Source organism: Sciurus vulgaris, assembly GCF_902686455.1.
Source record: "Sciurus vulgaris genome assembly, chromosome: 5".
Classification (NCBI taxonomy): Eukaryota; Metazoa; Chordata; class Mammalia; order Rodentia; family Sciuridae; genus Sciurus; species Sciurus vulgaris.
The window spans coordinates 115,350,590-115,371,043 of NC_136465.1; the positions used below are offsets into that span (position 1 = coordinate 115,350,590).

At 56.9% G+C, this 20,454-nt stretch overlaps 1 protein-coding gene across 13 annotated transcripts; it reads left to right on the top strand.

The window, feature by feature from the left end:
- Positions 1–3,477: 3,477 nt before the first annotated feature.
- Positions 3,478–20,406, top strand: TNS2 (tensin 2). Of its 13 annotated transcripts, none has more exons than XM_079140836.1 (29): positions 3,478–4,228; positions 8,592–8,700; positions 9,169–9,206; positions 10,093–10,131; positions 10,435–10,473; positions 10,636–10,685; positions 10,925–11,096; positions 11,365–11,415; positions 11,694–11,816; positions 11,904–11,968; positions 12,771–12,854; positions 13,358–13,470; positions 13,554–13,614; positions 13,885–13,960; positions 14,419–14,548; positions 14,657–14,722; positions 14,776–14,910; positions 15,061–16,272; positions 16,417–16,570; positions 16,666–17,258; positions 17,384–17,473; positions 17,790–17,915; positions 18,102–18,194; positions 18,324–18,401; positions 18,547–18,624; positions 19,177–19,345; positions 19,441–19,509; positions 19,593–19,622; positions 19,789–20,406. In XM_079140836.1, exons 1-29 carry the CDS (start codon positions 3,611–3,613, stop codon positions 19,925–19,927), a joined length of 4,800 nt encoding a protein of 1,599 aa, XP_078996962.1. In that variant the 5' UTR covers positions 3,478–3,610; the 3' UTR covers positions 19,928–20,406. The 13 variants fall into 13 exon arrangements, with proteins under 13 accessions (XP_078996962.1, XP_078996963.1, XP_078996964.1 ...); XM_079140837.1 differs by having other exon boundaries at positions 16,669–17,258; XM_079140838.1 differs by having other exon boundaries at positions 14,797–14,910.
- Positions 20,407–20,454: the final 48 nt, after the last annotated feature.

The window sequence follows — 20,454 nt, forward strand, 5'->3', positions numbered from 1 at the left end:
GCTCTTAACTTAATTGTCCAGTGCCAACCTGCTCCTCCTCCCCCCACCATCTCAAATTATTCAGCACTGGATACCATTTTGTGCAAAGGCAGAGGGTGGGTTCCAAGGAAAATGTACTTCAATGCTTATGAGGCCCCAGAACCAGGAATTGGCTTCCAGCTCCCTCCAGCATTTTCCTTGTGTTAACTTCTATTGCCCAAGCATTCCTGTAGTCCTGTGCTGCTTATTTTGGTCATAAGATATGATCAGGTCCTTGGGGCAGTTCCTTCTTAAGGCCCCACCCTCACAAGCCATCTTACTAGACCAAGGTGCTCCTCTGGTGGCTGCAGTTCTGGATGGCAGGCTGCTCCTGAATCATACCTGAGATTTAATGGGAATTTTCCAAACAGCTAAGGACAGGCTGGTCATTGTTTCAAGGCAGGAAAGGAGTTAGGACAGTGGCAGAGAATCTCTGAGGTCACAAACTGGTGGAACATAGAAAGGAGCCCAGGAAACCAGTCCAGTTTGGGGACAGCCAAGTGGAAGGAGGGCTGGGAGCAAATACAATTAACTTTGCCGGCTAATCCAAGCAGCTGCTTTTCTGGCTTCTAGCAAGTCCACTGACCAGTGTTCTCCAAAATTGGCAAGAGGCAGAATTACAGGCTCAGCAAGCTGTGATGTGAGAGCCACTGAAGTGTGCTTGGTATTAGGGAGACAGGTGTTGCCGCTGCTTGAGCACCTGCGCAACCTATATAGCAAAGCTCCTCGTTGTGGCTCCACCCCAGAAGAGTGTCTCAGGTCCCAGTCTTCCTTTTGAGCCACTCCAGTTGTGAAGAAGTCTGGGTAAAAAGTGGAAAGGTGTATCAAGAGACTCGTGGTACACAGAAAGGGCAGGAACTCCCTGGACTATGTCCCAACAGGCAACTAAAAGTTGGCTCTGGCATGGTGGTGTCCTCAGTCATAACCATGTGTGGACCGTCCCCAAGTCAGCCCTCTGCCACAATCTCCTGTAAATCCTGAGCTAGCAGGAGTAGGGAAAGTACAGAAAAGGTGTCCTACACAACAAGGGTGGACACTGGGCTGGCTGGCATGTGTTCTCTAGGGCAGAGCCTGGTTTCTTTTAACAGAATCAAGGGCTGCTCTGGATCCCAAGTCGATGACAGTCCCAGTTCAGCACCTGGAGTGCTACGAGCTCACAGCATCTGATTTCTTGGTAAGTGAGCGAGCTACACATCTGCTCCAGGGAAGCAGTGTTTGTCAAATAAGTCTTGTTTCTCAGCAACCATGGTAGCCTCCAGGGCCACAAGTCAAGGGGGGTGGGCTTGCCTTCCCTCCTCTCACCCTCCCGCCTCCCCAGAAAGAAGTCTGGAAGAGACTACTGCTCCCCGCCCAGCTGCAGCAACCTCACAGTCGGACAATACACCCTCTGTCCTGGGCCAAGAGATCCGCCTCTGGAGTCACTCTGCCCCTTCCCCCGCTCTTCTGGTTCCCAGCATCCAAACCCTCATAGTTCTCCAGACCCAGTGGTCTTCTTTCCATCAGGATAGCCCCATACCCTCAAAACCTTCCACTTGCAGTCACCCCACCCCCAAAGTGCACACAGCTACAGGCATGGGATCACCCCAGACCATGGAAGAGGAGGTTCTGCTTTTGGTACCAAGATGGGCCTCCCTCTGCGGAGTCAAGGTAAGAAAACCTGCATGGAGGGAGATCAGAGGGGATTCCTGAAATCTTGTTTCACCTCTATCAACAGCAGCCTGGCTTTCTTCTCCTCCCACTTCTGAAACTACTGCTCTGATAATCAAGATGCCTGGCTAGGCAGAGTGGCACGTTCCTATAATCCCAGCAACTCAGGAGGCTGAGGCAGGAGGATTGCAAATTCCAGGCCAGCCTCTCAATTTAGCATACTCCCAAACTCAAAAACAAAAGTGGCTGGGGAAGTAGCTTAGCTCAGTGGTAGAGTGCACCTGGGCTCAATTCCCAGTACCAAAAAAAAAAAAAAAAACCCTTCCTAGTTCCATGAGCCCCCCGCCCCCCAAGCTACCTCCTGTAAAATCCACTGTCAACCTCTCATCCGCTTCCTCCCTGCAATCTCCTTCCCCTCCATCCCTAGGTTGAATAGAACTCAAGCCTGAGCTGGGAGTTCAGCTACCCATCTTGTGACCCCTTATAATTCCTTGGAGTCCCAAAAGTTCCTCTTCCTGAAAGGGCAGGAATACCAGTAACTGAGTGTGAAGTTTCAGCTCTACCAATCTCTCGGATCCACATTCCTTTTTGCCTTTAGAGATCAGAACTTCCTTCCACAGCATGCATCCCTGAGCCCAGCCAAAACCCCTGAGGAATGCTGAGAACTGCACAGTGTTCAAAGAGCAAGCTGCAGCCTCCAAAGAAACAAGCCTACTTCCATACCTCCTGTATCTCAACTACATAATTAGATCTTGCCAAAATACACGGAATCCTCTTCACCCTTGCCCTTCACCACTCCAACCCCTGCCTCTTTCCCTGTCTCCCCGCTAACTCCTGCCTCTCCCAGTGCCTCCCATCCATTCCCTCCAGACCCCATGACACCAGGCTCTAACCTCTGAAAATGCCTGTTGAAAACTATCACAGCCAAGAGCAGGAAGATCAAGCCTTCCCAGTCCTGGCCTCATCTACCCCCTCCCAAACGTTGGTCTCGAGAGAGGGACTCACATTGTCACCATGCCCTGCTTCACAGCCTATTCCTGCCACCACATTGGAATTAGGTGCTCCACCCCCTTGTAATCAGAACCAGACTTCCCAGCCATTGCCAAAGACAAGATGAGCACAGAAAGGACACAGTTGAGAGATGAGACAGAGAGGCCCAAAAAGCCTCAGAGTCCGTGGTGAAGGGTGCTTTGGGCAGGTACTGGGCATTGAGCCTGGGTACTGGTTTCTCAGACCCCACTTCCAGTTTTGTTTTAATATCTTTTTTAGTTGTTGATGGATATTTATTTATTTATTTATTTATTTTCGGTGCTGAGAACCAAACCCAGTGCCTCACCCACGCTAGGCAAGCGCTCTACCACTGAGCCACAACCCCAGCCCCCACCTCCAGTTTTCATCATGGAAACCCCAGTGGAAAGGGTGAGAGCAGGACAGTAGTTTCAGTAAATGCTCGCTGCTAAGAACACTAAAGAATTAGGAATGGCAGTGGGTTCAAAGCTTCAAGGAAGATCCCCATGTTATCCCTACCCTCCACCTTCCCCTCCAGGGTGGCACAACTCAAATCAGCTGAATTACATAAGTTGCTATCCTGTACCAGATGCAGACAGAGCAAAAGAAGGGAATGAGATTAGACTACAGGAAGAACTTTCCTTGGGAAGTCTGGGACCTGCGTTAAAAGTAAGGAAGATCTCAGAAGTCCCCTAGGGCGAATGATGGTCAACTCCAAAGTAGGGCAACGGGTCAGCGACTTGCGCTGCTTGGGGGTCAGGGGTCGGGGGGGCACCTGAACCTGTTGTGGAATCCTCAGCTGAGTCCTTTTGGAAAAAGCACAGAAGTCTCCTGTGGGGCAGAGGACCGGGGAGCGGCATCCAGCAACCTGGGACACGAGAACACCAGGTGTCCTCACCTGATTTTCGGCACCCCCACCAGGCCGCAGGTGGTTCTGATGAGGGTCAGGCGGGATCCCACATCACTCCCGTGCAGGGCCAGCCAAGAGAGGCTTTGGCTTCCAGGCTGTTCTCTGTACCCTTGTTTCTCACCCCTTCTAGCCCTATGTCCACCTTTTCTTCTGCGTCTGGCTCACGCGTTTCTCTCGGCCTGTGTGCCGCCTGTCAGTCTCTTCCTCGGCTGTGTGTCGCCGTGTCGGGGTCTCTCCCTCTCGAGGCCGGCCCGTCCCTTCTCCAAATCTCTCCCCAGCAGTCTCCGGTCTGTGAGACTCTTTGGCCCCCGCCTCTGCCAGACCGCGCGCTCTTTCCCTCCGCTCTTTGTGAGTTCACGGGAGAAGGTGGGGAGAAAGGAGGCAGCCGGGGGCGGGGAGCCGGCGGACCGTGGGGATTGGAGCCCGGGGAGAAGGAGGGGAGCAGCGAGGGCGGGAGGAGGCGGTGGCCGCGGGCGCAGGGCGCGGCGGGGGCGGGAGGGAACCAGCCGAGCGCCCCGCTCCCTGCTCCCAGTCGCCGCCTCCTCTGCGACCCGCGGCGCGGCCGCTGAGATGGGCTGGCCCGGGGGCGCTCCCTGCTGCTGCCCCGCCCCGCCGCGCCCCCGTCCTGCCGGGCGCCCCCCGCAGGTGAGTGGCCGGGCTGGAGGACCGGCGGGCAAACTGCGGCCTCTGCGTCACACCGAGCAGGCAGTCCCAGGGGCGGGCGCCAGGGGGCGCGGGGCAGCGTAAGGGGTGCCTTGGTGAGCTAGAGTAGTTGGGCCCGGAAGGTGACCAGGGGGCGGGACGCGGCCGCAGCCCCACTCACTGGGGTCGCCACGCCTTCCCGCCTTCCCGCGTGCGGACCTCGCACACCGCGGAGCGCAGCTGCATGGTCCTTCCACGCACTGCTCGTGCCCCCGGCGCCACTCAAGCGCGGGGAACACGCTGTACAAAGCCCGCGCAGCTGGCAGGGACCCTGGCCTGGCAGAACATTCGAGCACCTTCCACTCATCCTTCCCATCTGGGACACTGAGGCAGAAAGCAAGCACAGGTTAAGGCTGACTTGACTCTTCAGCCCAGGCATCAGCCCCCAGGTCCTCTGGGCACACCCATACACCCTGCCTTCCATCCCTCTCCTTCCCCGGCCTCACCCCTCCTCCATGGCCAGCTCCCAGCCTCTCATCCAACCACAGCTATTTCCAGGAAGGAGGGTGTGGGTGGAGGGGTTTCTCCAAACAAACCCAAGGCTTTGGAGTGAAAGGGGGCCCTGCTGGGGAAGAGGCGAACAGGCTTTGGAATGTTCCAGGCAGGAGGAGGATGAGGGTCCAAGGGCGTCTGATGGTACCTTCTCAGGGGTCCCCCAGTGAGCTACTTTTCCTCACAAGTAGACTCACAGGGATCCTTTTCCCTTCTCTCTTGAGAGTTGCTCTGTAGGGTGGGAAGGGATTCAAAGCCACAAGGATTCCGACCAGCCAGCACAGACTTAGTGAGCCCCCCCCCCCCCGCCCCCCCTAGCTGCAGTCACTGCTGGGTCACCTCCTTGTTGGGCCTGAGCAGGCAGTGTCTAAAACCAGCGAGGGTCGGAGGATTTGGGGGGATGTATTCCAGTTGAGGGGACTTTAAGCTCCTCCTGAGGCAGAAGTAGGAAGCAGCATGCTGGAGAAGTCCTGGTCAGGGCTGTGCCGTAGCAGCAGAGGAGAGGACTGGGCAGAGATAAACCACCCTCACGCCCCAGCCACAGCGCCCCATCTTCCCCCAGCAGGACTGGTGCTGGCCCGTGCCAGGCCCAGTTGCCCACCTGGCCAGGGCCCTAGAATGTCCTGGGACACAGCCAGGGCTGGGCAGGGGCAAGGGAGGTTGCAGAGCCAGTACTCAGTCACAGGCTGGGGGCCCAAGTCCTGCCACATAGATGCCACCTTCTGGTCAAGGTACCCTAGGGACAGACTTCCTGGTCTAGAGAATTGGAGCTTCCAGGAAGAAGCCCCAGTCTAGACTAATCCAGGCAAGTCCTCAGAAGTGTCCCAAGTGGGCTCCCAAAGCAGAGCTCATCCCAGAGAATGCAGGATTAGACCAGTGCCACATCTGGAAGGGCACATGGGAAGAGGAGGGAAGTTGAAGGGCCCTGTGGAGAAGCCAGAGCTGGGGGAGTTGCCTGAGCACTGGGACATTGAGTTAATACCATGCAAATGAGGGGGGGGTACATTTGCTCCATCTTTCAAGTGACAACGACATCCAGTCTGAAGGGCTGCTGTCCAGAGCTTGGAGCTGAAGACCCCTGGGTCATTAACTCCTATGTTTTAGGATGATTACACTCCCCCCCTCTTTCCAAGGCCCCACCACCTCCTTCCCTTGACTCCTGGGACAGGAAGTTGGCCATGTTCCCAGGAGGCAGGAGGCCTCCCTCCTAGGGTGGAGTGGAGTATGTATTGGGAGGGGGGCCTTCTGTCCAGTCCTCAGGCCCAGGGACAGTCCTCAGGTCCTGAGGAAGGAGAGCAGAACCAGAAGAGCCATGAAGGTAGTACTCAAGCTTGGGGACTGTTGAGCTCTGGAGCTGGGGTCTGGGGCGGGGAGCCTCAGATGCAGGGTATGGGACAGTAAGATGGAGCCTGAAACAAAGTCAGGGGCTGGGGAGCGAGGGACATGCGTAGAGCACAGCGGCTGGGGTCCTCAGAAGGGCTCAGAAGGCTTCGCTGCAGTCTGATCCTGCCTGTAGGCAGGGCAGTATTCCAGCTGAACCCAGCCTTGCCGAGTGGGTTGCCAGGGCTCAGTGTGTTTTCCTTTTACTTCTCAACCAGTGAAATCGAGGCAGGAGGTTGACCCTCAGACCCATTTTTCCTGACCCTAAGGATACTGAATCCTAGGCTGCAGGGTAGAAGTTCCCAGCTCTGATCCCTCCCACAGGAAGTCCCAAAGGACCCTAGATTTCAGGCCAGAAGGCTGGCTGGAACGCTGTGTTCCCCATGGGCCCTTGAGCCCTGCCCTAAGACCTGAATTCCCACTGTGCCCCCACCAGGGGCTGATCTCAGGACCACAGATCCCTGGATAGGGTGGATCACTGGGTCTGGGGCAGCTCCAGAGCAGGAGGGGGCTGACACTCCCAGCAGGGTAGATCCTGGGAATCTGATCTCCTGGCCTCCTCCACATCCTCCCCCCCCCCCCCCCACTTCCTGGAGCAGCGACCTGCCCCCTTCCCGCCTGCACTTCCCTCCACTTCCAGGGCCAGGCTTCTCCTCACTCCAGTCAGACAGCCTGCCCTCCACCCAGGGGAAGCGACTGCCTCCGCCAGGCTGCTTCCAGGAAGTTCCCGGCCAGGCCCCAGCATTGTTCAGGCCCTGGGGCCGGCACCCCGGCCAGCCAGACACCATGAAGTCCAGCAGCCCTGTGGAGAGGCTGCTCAGAGCCCTGGGGAGGAGGGACAGCAGCCGGGCCACCAGCAGGGTAGGAGTGCCCGCCGGCTGGGCAAAGGTGGGGTAGGGGCGGAGGTGTGGGCAGAGCGGGAGGGACAGGATTCAGGCCAGACCCTCTTCCCAGCTTCCTCTGCTCTCTCCCTTGCCCCGCATCCCCTCATTCCTCTGCCCCTTACGGTGGCGAGGGCTAAGTGTAAGCAGCGAATGTTTGGGCTACAGGGAATCCTGCAGTCTGTTTTCAGTTCTCTATCCCTCTGCCCTGGAGACAGCCCTGCAGCAGTCCTGTCCCCAAAAACTGAGCCCTAAAGTTCCACTTCACTGTGCAACTCTGCCAGGCACTGTCCCGGAGCCCCAGAGCAGGGCTAAGAGATCAGGCCTCTTCCCTGTCCCAGGAAGCTTGGAGGAAATAGGGTGAGAAATAGGGTGGGGAAATAGGAAATAGGGAAGCTTGCACAGAACTGGACAGCAAGGAGGCCAGGTGATGGGAGAGCTTTAGCCTGGAGCTTTAGCCTGGAGCTTGTCTTCCGGCTGGCATCCTCTGCATGTGCTATTAATGCTGCCAGGCGCACCCAAGTGTCCTCTTGAGTCTCACACGGTTGGTCAGGCCCAGAAGAGTTCCAAGGATAATCAAAAGAGCAGAGGTGCTCCTGGGTCCCCATCACTCCTATTCCCAATTTCTCATCTCAACCCTAAGAAGGAGCTTTGGACAGCATAGATAGTACTAGGTCAGGCAGGTCAAGGAGAAGGGCGGGTAGCAGGGTCTTGAATTCCAGAAGAGAAAATGGGTAGAAGAGAAAAGTAGCAAGAAGGTAAACTTTTCCCACAGGATGGAAAGGAGTGAACCAGTGATGGGAGTCTGCAATGGGAACCTTCAATGGGATGGCTCTGGATAGGCCTGGGCCACACAGGGCACCTGGACCATCCCCTCCTCATTCAATGCCTTCAGACCCATTTGAACCCCAAGTGACAAGGAGCTCACTATAGCCCCAGGCAGCAAGTCAGCTGGGCAGCCCTCCCCCAGTGTCATTCCTGTCCCTCCCCACTCCTTACACAATTGCTGTCTGCCGCCTCAATGCACAAAGAGTAAACATGTTGTTCTGACCATGGGGGAGGGAGACAGGTCAGCTGCCTGGAGCATGGGGACAGGGGAACAGACTCCTGGCGGATTGGCTCAGGCTTGGCTCAGGCTGGGTGACGCACATCTGGACCCTCCTGCTCACTGCACACAGGCCTCCATCTGGGGAGGGCAAGATGGGAGGAGAGTCAGAGAGCACCCCCACCTCACCAGGAGGAAAGCCCTAGAGTTTGGATTGGCAGCAATGAGGGCATCACATAGCAGGGCCACGTGAGGGGCCTAAGTGATCCCTTGGGGAGGAGCCGACCTAGTGAAGGTGACATGATGCAAGGGGTCACATTCCAAACACTACTGAGGACAGGCCCCATGACTGCCCTGAAAGAGCTGTAGCCAAGTGTGTCCATGAGTTTGGGGGCTTGATGGGGATGGAGGAAGGAGGAAAACGGTGCAGTGCTAAGGCGAGGACTCTGCCCAATCCCGGAAATGGGCCCACTGGGGACTCACACCTCTCTCCGTCCCCTGCTCACAGCCTAGGAAAGCTGAGCCACACAGCTTCCGAGAGAAGGTTTTCCGGAAAAAAGCTCCAGTGTGTGCAGTGTGTAAAGTGACCATCGATGGGACAGGAGTCTCCTGCAGAGGTGAGGCACTCTGCCCTGTGACTCTGAGACCCCCGCCCCCAACCTAGCACCACTGAGCCATGCAACTCTGGAGACTAACACACAACATAAACTGAAATGTGCAGTATGTGTGCCACTTCTTGGTAGGCACCAGGGTAGCCAGGAGGCAACTGCCTCCCCCTTTATCAGCCCTGGCTCCCTGTGACACACACCCACAACCTGGGACACTACCTTCCCATCCAGACCTGTGCCCCAGGGGCTTCTTTCCCTCTTCCTCCCTCTACCTTGTAACATGGCCTCGGGCACCCCCACTCCCTAGCCTGGGCAGTAATACCCCTCTGCCCCTCAGACCCTGCCCTTGTTCCTCTACCCCTGGCAGTCCAATACAGCTGGAGTCCTGGAAGTCCCAGGGTCTGTGTCTAGGGTCTAGGAGTTGGGAGACGGTCCCACACACCCCTGCTAATGCCTCTCCTCCCCTTCTCTGTCTAGTCTGCAAGGTGGCCACACACAGAAAATGTGAATCAAAGGTAGGTATCTGGTTCTGCCTGATGGTGGGGGTGGTGCTGGGGTTCCTTCTCCCTAGATAGACTTCTCCAGCCACACTTTCCACCCCTCTCATCTCACTACTGGTGACCCCCTCCTGGGTGGCAGGGGTGCTGTGCTGGGCCCTTTAAGAACCACCCTACTCCACCCCTGAAGGGCTGGCCCAGGCGGGTGGACAGTGAGACAGCGTTTGTCTTGGTGCTGTGCCCAGGCTGCAGCTGGCGAGAGGATGGGGGGTGGGGAAGAGGAGGAGAAGGAGGAGGAGGAAGGGTGGGGTGGGTGGGGAGAGAGCAGGACTGCAAAGACTGGGCAGCCGGATGGGCTGTGCCTTCCCTCTGGGGAAAGGTCCTCAGGATGCCTGGGTGGGCATGCATTGTCCTGGGTCCTGGAAAGACTGGGCCTTTCCAGCACATGCCGTAGATGGCACCCACTGTCCATTGGGAACCTGACACAGCCCCATCTCTGAGGAGCTTTCCTGGTTGTCCTCCTGTAGTGCAGGGTGGGGGGTGTCCCAGAGCCTAGGAGCTGGCTTGGGGGAGCTGTGTGCCCAGAGGCGGGGTCTCCCGGTGAAAGAGGCCAGTGTCCGCCCCTGGCCATGGCCTGCCTGCATGGCTCTATATATAACTCCTGTCCTGCAGCTGGATGAATGGGGGGTCTGTTGGGCAGGGGGCTGAGAGCCAAGAGCAACAAGTGGGGGGCCCATGGGGTGGGGGACTGAGAAGCCAGAGGGAGGCTCCCTTAAATAGAGGAACCTCAGCGGGAGCCCATCCACTGACAGCCCCTCCACCTTCTTGCTGAAGCCGAGCGTTGCCCATCCTCAAGCCCAGGAGGACCCATGGCGCTCAGTCCATTATTTGGGTCTCCTTCCAGGTGACTTCCTCCTGTCAGGCCCTGCCCCCGGCGGAGCTGGTGAGTGTGCTCTGGGATGCAGCCAAGAAATCAAGGAACTTTCCCTGGTGTCCAAAGATCTGGTGGCCTGGGAGATGGCCCCCAGGAGGTTACATAGATTGAAGTGTTGTGGGTATTGGTTACCTGACTGGAAAGGAAAAAATGAGTTCTCTGCTGTTCTTGTCCTCTTGAGCCTGCTGGGGGTTGGACTCCATTCTCCTTGCCCAGAGGGTGGACACTGGTCTGCCCTCCCACTATTCCCAGGCCCAGACTGGTCCCTGTCCCTGTCCTAACCCCTCCTTTTTCTCCCCCATCTCCCTCTAGCGGCGAAACACGGCCCCAGTAAGGCGCATAGAGCACCTGGTAAGGTGATGCGGGAGGGAGGGGGTGTGTGGAGCGGGGACAGGTAGCTCTGGAGTTAAGAACCTTGGATTCCTGAGGACTAAAGCTCATGGAACTCTGGACTGGGGAAGCTAGAATGGGGGCACCCAAAGAGATGTCCTCACACGGTTTCTCATCTACCAGGGATCCACCAAGTCTCTGAACCACTCAAGGCAGCGCAGCACTCTGCCCCGGTAAGTGAAGGTGCGGGGCCGTGGGAAGGGGCGAGTCCGCCTGACCCCCTTCTGCCAGCCTATATCTCAGCCCGGGGCAGTGCCCCCCAAAAAAGCCCCCCATCCCTAAACGGAACTCTCCCTCCGGGCCTACCCAACCCCCCTTAGGACCCAAGTAGGTCCCACCCGCCATCTTCAGACACCTTCCCATAACCGCGGTGCCCCGCCTCTGTTCTGACGTCAGCTTCGCCCCTCCGCAGGAGCTTCAGCCTGGACCCACTCATGGAGCGGCGCTGGGACTTGGACCTCACCTACGTGACGGAGCGTATCTTGGCCGCCTCCTTCCCTGCTCGGCCAGACGAGCAGCGACACCGGGGCCACCTGCGCGAGCTGGCCCACGTGCTGCAATCCAAGCACCGGGACAAGTACCTGGTGAGGGACAGGGCTGGCCAGAGCCAACCAATGAGAAGACTGAGAGGTCCATATGGGCGGGACTGCCCACTGACGTCAATCCCTGAGGCGAGGCCCCAGGGGCGGGGCCAGAGTATGGGGGCGGGGCCAGGCGTGGAGCTGGTGTTGAATCCTGGAAGGCAGCCAACCGGGCCTGACAGATGGGGCCTGGCCTCTTACTGTGAGTTCCATCTCCGTCTCACTTCGCTCTTTGAGGTCACTGCCATCTAAAGGTTCCCCTTCATTTCAGCTCTTCAACCTTTCAGAGAAAAGGCATGACCTTACCCGCCTGAACCCCAAGGTAGGGAAAATGATCTGCTCTGACATTAAACTGAATCAACAACCCCACCCCAGGAAATCCCAGACTCCCCATTATTAATAGTATCCAATTCATTCGTAAGCATTCTCCCATATGACATATTACTTAAGATACCCCCAAAAGCAGTGCCCACTGTCAGTAAAGTAACTGCTGAGACTGTTGTAGACAACCAGCAGGCCCCTGAATCTTGTCCCTTTTCTACCCCACCCATCCCTCTTTGTTAGTGACCTTCCCACCAATTATACCCCTCCACTCCCCAGGTCCAGGACTTTGGCTGGCCTGAGCTGCATGCCCCACCTCTGGACAAACTGTGCTCCATCTGCAAAGCCATGGAGACGTGGCTCAGTGCTGACCCACAGCACGTGGTGGTACTATACTGCAAGGTGGGCTGGAACCTCCAAGTCACAGGGGTGGGCTCCCTCAGCCTGGAGGCCCAGAAGGCCCTCTATCCCTGTCTCTCTGTCTCTCAGGGGAGCAAAGGCAAGCTCGGAGTCATCGTGTCTGCCTACATGCACTATAGCAAGATCTCTGCAGGGTGAGGACCCCAGCACCTCAATAGCCCCTTTACCCTCTACAGTTGACCCTCTGTAGACCCAACTCTTTGCTCAAGAGCCCTTCACTGTAGACTTGGTGCCTGCCCCTCCTTTTGTCACTTGCATATCACTGCAATCTCCAGCAAGTGCTATAAGTTTCCTAGAGGTAATATAACAAAGTTTCACAGACTGGGTGGCTTAAAATAATAAAACTTTATTGTCTCACAGTTCTAAAGACTAGAAGTCCAAAATCAAGGTGTCAGAGTTTGTTCTGTGAATCTGGGTACCATATTTTCCTGCCTCTTTCTAGCTTCTGGTGGTGGCTGGCAATCCCTGGCATTCCTTGGCTAGCAGCTGCTTCACTTCAACCTCTGCCTCTGTCATCACATGGTGTGTGTCTGTGTCCCTGTGTCTCCTCTTCTTATAAGGACCAGTCACATTGGATTAAGGGCCTATTCTGCTCCTGCACGATCTCATCTTAACTAATTACATCTGCAGAGACCCTGTTTTCAAATAAGGTCACATTCTGAGGTACATATCTTCGGAAAGGACATAGCTCAACCCACAACATGATCTTACTGGCCCATTTTACAGATGAGGAAAGTCAAGTCCAGGGAACAATTGCCTGAGGCCCAATAACTAGTAAAGTGACTATTCCATAGTCCTTCTAGTTCTCTCTATCACACCACTCCATACTTCCTCTAGATTGAGGGGATCGTGGTTTCTTCCTTCCTGGGGCTTAGAGGTGGGAAGCCAGGATGGAGACCAGCCTCTCACCCACCACACTGGCCTTGCTTTCCCCAGGGCAGACCAGGCACTGGCTACTCTTACCATGCGAAAATTCTGCGAGGACAAGGTGGCCACAGAACTGCAGCCCTCCCAGCGCCGGTGAGCAGCCTGGGTGGGAATGGGCCAGGGTCTCTCATTCATGCAGCACACCATAATCAGGCAACTCCTCTGTGCCAGGCATTGGGCTGTTGAGAATTCAGAACAAACTAGGTCCCTGATCGTGCTAGTGGAATAGAAGGCAACAAGCCTGTGAATAAATAGAAATAATATATCGTATTGGATGCTGATAATTTTTATGAAGAAAATGAGGCTGAGCCTTGTGCCAAGAGATGTGCAGGACAGCCAAGGCCTCTATACCATGAAGCAGAGATCTAGGGGAAGAGCTTTCCAGGACGAGGGAACAGCACGTGTCACACATTTAAGGCAGCAAGAGAGATTGAGGTTAGATGCAATGAAGAATTTTCTGATAAGCTGGAAGATGGGAGGGAAGTGCTGTGAAGGGCAAGCCTTCCAAGGTTGGGTGGGGGGTATACATAGTTGAAATGCTACAAGGATCCCTCCAGAGGGAGGAACTTATATTCTCTTTGACATTCCCCCACCAGATATATCAGCTATTTCAGTGGGCTGCTGTCTGGCTCCATCAGAATGAACAGCAGCCCTCTCTTCCTGCACTATGTGCTTGTGCCCATGCTGCCACCCTTTGAACCCAACACAGGTGAGACCCCTGAGGTGTCCTCCATGGGGAGAGCCACCTCCCACCCCATTCCACATTCCTTTTGTGTCTTCTCTGCCCTCCAGGCTTCCAGCCCTTCCTCAAAATATACCAGTCCATGCAGCTTGTCTACACATCTGGAGTCTAGTGAGTGCTCTGTTCCCAGGCCCGAATGGCAGGGCTTGGCCTCCCCTGCTCCCTGGATTCCTGCCTCTCCGGCCCCCCCAGACCTGGGCTCCCAGCTCTAGCCACTGCACCTGAGAACAAATACCACGAGGGAACCCACTTGACAGATGGGAGCCTGAGGCTTAGCTAAAAGTCTCCCTCATGCCTGGCTGTGACCTCCCAGCTCCTCCTGACTGTGCTGCCCACCTCTGCCCAGCCCAGAATGTCTCTGACCATCTCTCTGCCTCACAGTCACATTGCAGGCCCTGGTCCCCAGCAGCTTTGCATCAGCCTGGAGCCAGCCCTCCTTCTCAAAGGCGATGTCATGGTGAGGGGGTTCTTGCAATGAGGAGAGTACTGGGGATGCAGGGGTGGAGAGGCCATCTTGCCAGCTGCATAGTCACCTAGTGAGTCATCAGTTCAAGACAGACTGGAGAGCAAAGAAAGGAGTCCCCTAGCTGGGCACAAGTGGCACACTCCTGTAATCCCAGTGGCTCCGGAGGCTAAGGCAGGAGGATCGTGAGTTCAAAGCCAGCCTCACCAATTTAGCAGCAAGACCCTATCTAAATAAAATATAAAAAAGTGTTGGAGATGTGGCTCAGTGGTTAAGTTCTGGGTTCAATCACCAGTACCAAAAAATAAAAATAAAAAATGGGGCGGGGGGAGTCCCCTAGATGAAAAGTTCACCTTAAAATTAAGGCATGGCAGAAGTTGTGACTGGACATTCCCTGGGGAGGAGAAACTGAAGAGGCAAAGTGGATGTGAAGGCCTCCTACCCTCCCCCAGGTAACCTGCTATCACAAGGGCAACCATGGGACAGACCGGACCCTTGTGTTCCGAGTCCAGTTCCACACGTGCACCATCCATGGACCACGACTCACCTTCCCCAAGGACCAACTGGACGAGGCCTGGGCAGGTGAGTCAAAGCCAGCCACCCAGGGGCACCCAGTGAGGGCTGTCAGGTGTCAGGACAGGGCAGGGTGGTGCCAGCAGGGGCCTGCTCCTCACTGTACACCCCCGGCAGATGAGAGGTTCCCCTTCCAAGCCTCAGTGGAGTTCGTTTTCTCTTCGAGCCCCGAGAAGATCAAAGGTAAGAGTGGGGCTTGGGTGGGAGCTGAAGTCTTCCGTCCCCTGATCCTCAAGTCCTGGGCTGCCTTTCCCCAGGCAACATCCCGCGGAATGACCCCTCGGTCTCTGTGGACTACAACACCACAGAGCCTGCCGTGCGCTGGGACTCATATGAGAACTTCAACCAGCACCACGAGGACAGTGTGGACGGTGTGCAGAGCGCCCGGGGCTGGGGTGGTGGTGGGGGTCGGGAGCACGCTCCTTCCTCTTACGCAGATCCCCCTCCCAAGGCAGGCAGTGACCCCGTGCAGTTTCCAGTGCTGTCCCTGCTTATTACCTCCCTCCCTCTTCCCCACTCAGGCTCGCTGGCCCACACGCGGGGTCCTCTGGATGGCAGTCCTTATGCTCAGGTGCAGCGTGCCCCGCGCCAGACCCCACCGGCACCCTCTCCAGAGCCACCCGCACCCCCTATGCTCTCTGTCAGCAGTGACTCTGGCCATTCCTCCACGCTGACCACGGAGCCGACTGCCGAATCCCCTGGCCGACCGCCCCCGTCGGCTGCAGAACGGCAGGAGCTCGATCGCCTCCTGGGAGGCTGTGGCGTGACCAGTGGGGGCCGCGGGGCAGGGCGTGAGACGGCCATCCTAGATGATGAGGAGCAGCCCCCCATGGGCGGAGGCCCCCTCCTGGGAATGTATTCAGGTCACAGACCTGGCCTCAGCCGCCACTGCTCCTGCCGCCAGGGCTACCGGGAACCCTGTGGGATCCCCAATGGGGGCTACTACAGGCCAGAGGGAACCCTCGAGAGGCAGCGGGTGCCCTACAGGGGCTATGAGGGACCCCCCCAGGGCTATGCTGAGACCTCTGTGGAAAAGAGGCGCCTCTGCCGATCACTGTCTGAGGGGCCATACCCCTACCCACCCGAGCTGGGGAAACCAGCCAATGGGGACTTCGGCTACCGCTCTCCAGGATACCGGGAGGTGGTGATCTTGGAGGACCCAGGGGTTTCTGCCTTATGCTCATGCCCAGCATGTGAGGAGAAGCTGGCACTGCCCACGGCAGCCCTGTACGGACTGCGGCTGGAGAGGGAGGCTGGAGAGGGGTGGGCCAGCGAGGTTGGCAAACCTCTCCTGCACCCAGTACGGCCTGGGCACCCGTTGCCTCTGTTGGTGCCTTCCTGTGGGCATCACCATGCCCCGATGCCTGACTACAGCTGCCTGAAGCCACACAAGGCAAGCGAAGAAGGGCATGAGGGCTGCTCCTATGCCATGTGCCCAGAAGGCAGGTATGGGCATCCAGGGTACCCTGCCCTGGTGACCTATGGCTATGGAGGAGCAGTTCCCAGCTACTGCCCAGCATATGGCCGGGTGCCTCACAGCTGTGGACCTCCAAGTGAGGGTAGAGGGTATCCAAGCCCTAGCGCCCACTCACCACGGACTGGCTCCATTTCGCCGGGCAGCCCACCCTACCCACAACCCAGGAAGCTGAGCTATGAGATCCCCGCAGAAGAGGAAGGGGATAAGTACCCACTGCCTGGGCACCTGGCCTCAGCAGGACCCTTAGCATCTGCAGGTGAGGGGCACTGGAATGGGAGTGCACAGGGTGGAGGAGGGTTCTAGAAGATGGTGGGGAAGCCAAGAGGGCACAGGATGAAAAAGAACTCAGCCAGACAGAAGAGCGGGACCCTGCTCACAGTCCTTTTTCTTCCCTTCACAGTGGAGTCCCCTGAGTCATTGTCCTGGAGGGAGGGCCCCAGTGGACACAGCACACTGCCTCGGTCTCCCCGAGATGCCCAGTGCAGTGCCTCCTCAGAGCTGTCTGGTCCCTCTACACCCCTGCACACCAGCAGCCCAGTCCAGGGCAAGGAAAGGTATGCAGAGGGGCTGGGGCTGCTCGGGCAGGCAGTGCTGGGGTGCGGGCAGCCCAAAGCAGGGACTCTATTGACCCATCTACCCTTCCACCCAGCAGCACCCGAAGACAGGACACCAGGTCCCCCACCTTGGCACCCACTCAGAGATTAAGTCCTGGCGAGGCCTTGCCCCCTGTTTCCCAAGGAGGCACTGAAAAGGCTCCTGAGCTGCCAGCTAGAAGTGGGCCTGAGCCCCGGAGTCCTAGCCCCTTCTCCCCAGCTTCCCCTCCCCGCTCACCCAATGACTGGCCTCAGGAAAGAAGCCCAGGGGGCCACTCAGACAGTGCCAGTCCTCGGGGCCCTGTGCCCACTACACTGCCTGGTCTCCGCCATGCCCCCTGGCAGGGCCCTCGAGGCCCCCCAGACAGCCCAGATGGGTCTCCCCTCACCCCTGTGCCTACTCAGATGCCCTGGCTTGTGGCCAGCCCAGAGCCACCTCAGAGCTCACCCACACCTGCCTTCCCCCTCGCTGCATCCTATGACACCAATGGCCCCACTCAGCCTCCACTTCCTGAGAAACGCCATCTACTAGGGTCTGGGCAACAACCAGGACCCTGGAGTCTAGAGCAGGCATCACCACCAACCAGAGGCACCAGTCACCATGTCACCTTCGCACCTCTGCTCCCGGATAATACAACCCAAACCCCAGGTATAAAGGTCTTGAGAGCAAGTGGGGTGATGTGGAGAGCCCGTTCTCCCAGAGCTCCCAGAGAGGGGCACTGAGGAGTCCTGGGAATCAGGCTGGGGTCTGAATTTGGCCCCTCCCTGTCCTAGAGCCCCCTACACAAGAGAACCAAAGCAATGTCAAGTTTGTCCAGGATACATCTAAGTTCTGGTACAAGCCACACCTGTCCCGTGACCAAGGTGAGAAGGTAGCTTGCCCCCATCCCATCCTATCCTCCAGGACTTCTGTCCTGGCTTGGAAGTCCCATCTGAGTAGAAGTCCCTGACTTTACCCTTAGCTAAGCCTCTTACCGCCAGTGAGTCTGGGCTTTGAGCCCACGGTTAGACTGAGCATTGTCAAAGCTCCCATGAATTCTGAAGTTCTATTCCCCCAACTCCTACATCCCCCTACCACAGCCATCAGGTCAAAAGAGCCCTCGGGTACTTGTTGGCAGAGGAACAGGTATGTGGATCTACTGTGTAAATTCTCTGCTGCCCCCTACCCACTGCCTTACAGCCATTGCCATGCTGAAAGACAAGGACCCTGGGGCCTTCCTGATCAGGGACAGTCATTCATTCCAAGGAGCCTACGGGCTGGCCCTCAAGGTGGCTACACCTCCACCCAGTGCCCAGGCCTGGAAAGGTACAAAATGCCCAAGGCTAAGGGGGCAGGAGTGGAGTGGGGGCAACTACAGAGGCAAGGAGGGACACGAGTGATGGGGAGAGGCAGGAAATGACCCCTGCTGCTCAGGAGACTCCCATCAGGGGAGAAGCTGGGAGCCTGGAATCTGGTAAAGCCTTACTTTTTTCTCCCCTCCTGTCATCTCAGGAGACCCCTTGGAACAGCTAGTGCGCCATTTCCTCATTGAGACTGGGCCCAAAGGGGTGAAAATCAAGGGCTGTCCCAGCGAACCCTACTTCGGTGAGAAGCAGGAGCCCAGGGAAGGCTCCTTGTGGCTGGTTTAGGGAAAGGCCAAAGCATCTCAGGAAGGTGGAAGGGAGAGCTGGGTATCTGCAGGCACTCAGGACTTTCTCACCTCCTTCCCTACAGGCAGCCTGTCCGCCCTGGTCTCCCAACACTCCATCTCCCCCATCTCCCTGCCCTGCTGCCTGCGCATTCCCAGCAAAGGTGGGTGTTCCCCACTCTCTTCACTCCTGTAGCCAAAGGGAGAATCCAGAGGTCCTGGCCTTCCTTTGGGATGGAAGGTGTTATCCAGCAACTGGGGAAGCTTTCTCCCTCCTGAACCTTCCCTGTTGCCCCTCATTTCTCTCAGATCCTCTGGAAGAGACTCCTGAGGTTCCAGTGCCCACCAACATGAGCACAGCAGCAGACCTCCTCCGTCAGGGAGCTGGTAGAGACCTTTCTTTCCTCTCCCTCTTTCTGAGCCCCAAATGGGGCATTGTGAATGGGGTGGCCACCGAAGGCCTTGGGTGATAGGCCCTGGCAGATGCAGTTAACCCATGAAGGTGGGAGAGCCCCATATTAATTAGGGGGTGGGGAAGGAAGTCCCTAGTTTAGATTTTCCTTTTTTTTAATATAAATTTAAAAGAGTTGTAGATGGACACACCTTCATTTTATTTATTTTTTAATGTGGTGCTGAGGATTGAACCCAGAGCCTCAACACATGCTAGGCAAGCGCTCTGTCCCTGAGCCCAGCCCCAGCCCCGGGTTTAGGTTCTCAAGTATTATAAACATGGGAATCTCCGTGAGGGAAGGCAGAGAATGCAGATCCTCAGGCCTCTTCCCCGTGTTCCTGACTCTCTAGATTACCTCCTAAGTGACTCTAGTGCATTTCGACAGCACCGGCTGGGGAAAATGAAGAGCTGGTGAGGTGTGAAACTAAGCGGGTGATAGAAGACCTAGGCACCATGCTCCCTTCCTGACCTACTTCCTGCCCTCCTAGCATGCAGTGTGCTGTACCTGACCTCAGTGGAGACAGAGTCACTGACTGGCCCCCAAGCCGTGGCCAGGGCCAGCTCTGCAGCTTTGAGCTGCAGCCCCCGCCCAACACCAGCTGTTGTCCACTTCAAGGTCTCAGCTCAGGGCATTACACTGACAGACAACCAAAGGAAGTGAGTCTGGTGCTTGCCCCTGGGAAAGCCCATGTAAAGCCCTTAGGAGCCCAGATTTTGGAATATAACCTTCATTCCCCACACCCTCCTTGCAGGCTTTTCTTTCGTCGCCATTACCCAGTGAGCAGCATCACCTTCTCCAGCACTGACCCTCAGGACCGCAGGTGATGGTCCCTCTAAGCCCTAGCCCCTTCTGCAGTATCTGCGCCCTGGGCTGTACTTCTTCACAATTCTTCCCTTATTGCAGATGGACCAATCTAGACGGGACCACCTCCAAGTAAGCCTCCCCACAAGCCCAATCCTTCTCTCCAAGGGACAGGGTCTCTCCATCCTTCCCAACCCTGGCATGAATCTGTGCCCCCCCCCGCCACACCCCCAGCCAGGGACATTCCTCTGTGGAAGGGATGCAAAGGCCCCTCCCCTTCCTGATTTTGTCCCCATAGGATCTTTGGTTTCGTGGCCAAGAAGCCGGGCAGCCCCTGGGAGAATGTGTGTCACCTCTTTGCAGAGCTTGACCCGGATCAGCCTGCAGGCGCCATTGTCACCTTTATCACCAAAGTTCTACTAGGCCAGAGGAAGTGAAAGAAAGCCACAAGCTCAGAGCCCACATCAACACTGCGTCCCTTCCAGCACCCCACAGCCCTCACTTCCCCTAGCCCCAAACCAGGAGCCAGCACCCTCCTTGAGGAATGGGGAATGGGCAGTGGCCTGGGCCACTGCTCTTCCCCGCTACCCCAGCTAGCTAAGCTAAGTGGACGGGCCCATGAGATGACCTTGCAAGTGAGAGAAGGCCGAGATGGGGGTGTGAGGGGTGAGGAGGCATTGGCAGTCAAGCCCTGAAGGATATCAGCACAGCCCCACCTGCAGGAAAACATCAGCCCTGGAGGGGAACCAGGCCTTGCCAGCTCCACCCAGCTACAGGTCCCAGCATGGCAGGGCGAAGGGAAGTCTGGGGAGCAAGTCACTCCCTCCCCTCTGAGCAGATATCAGAGTGGGATCACAAGAATAGGGGGAAAAAGAGAGTCTATTTTTGTCTATAATAAAGAATTTCTATAAACTTTTATAGGAGTTAATACCTTATTCACAAAAGATCAGAGCCACACGCTTCC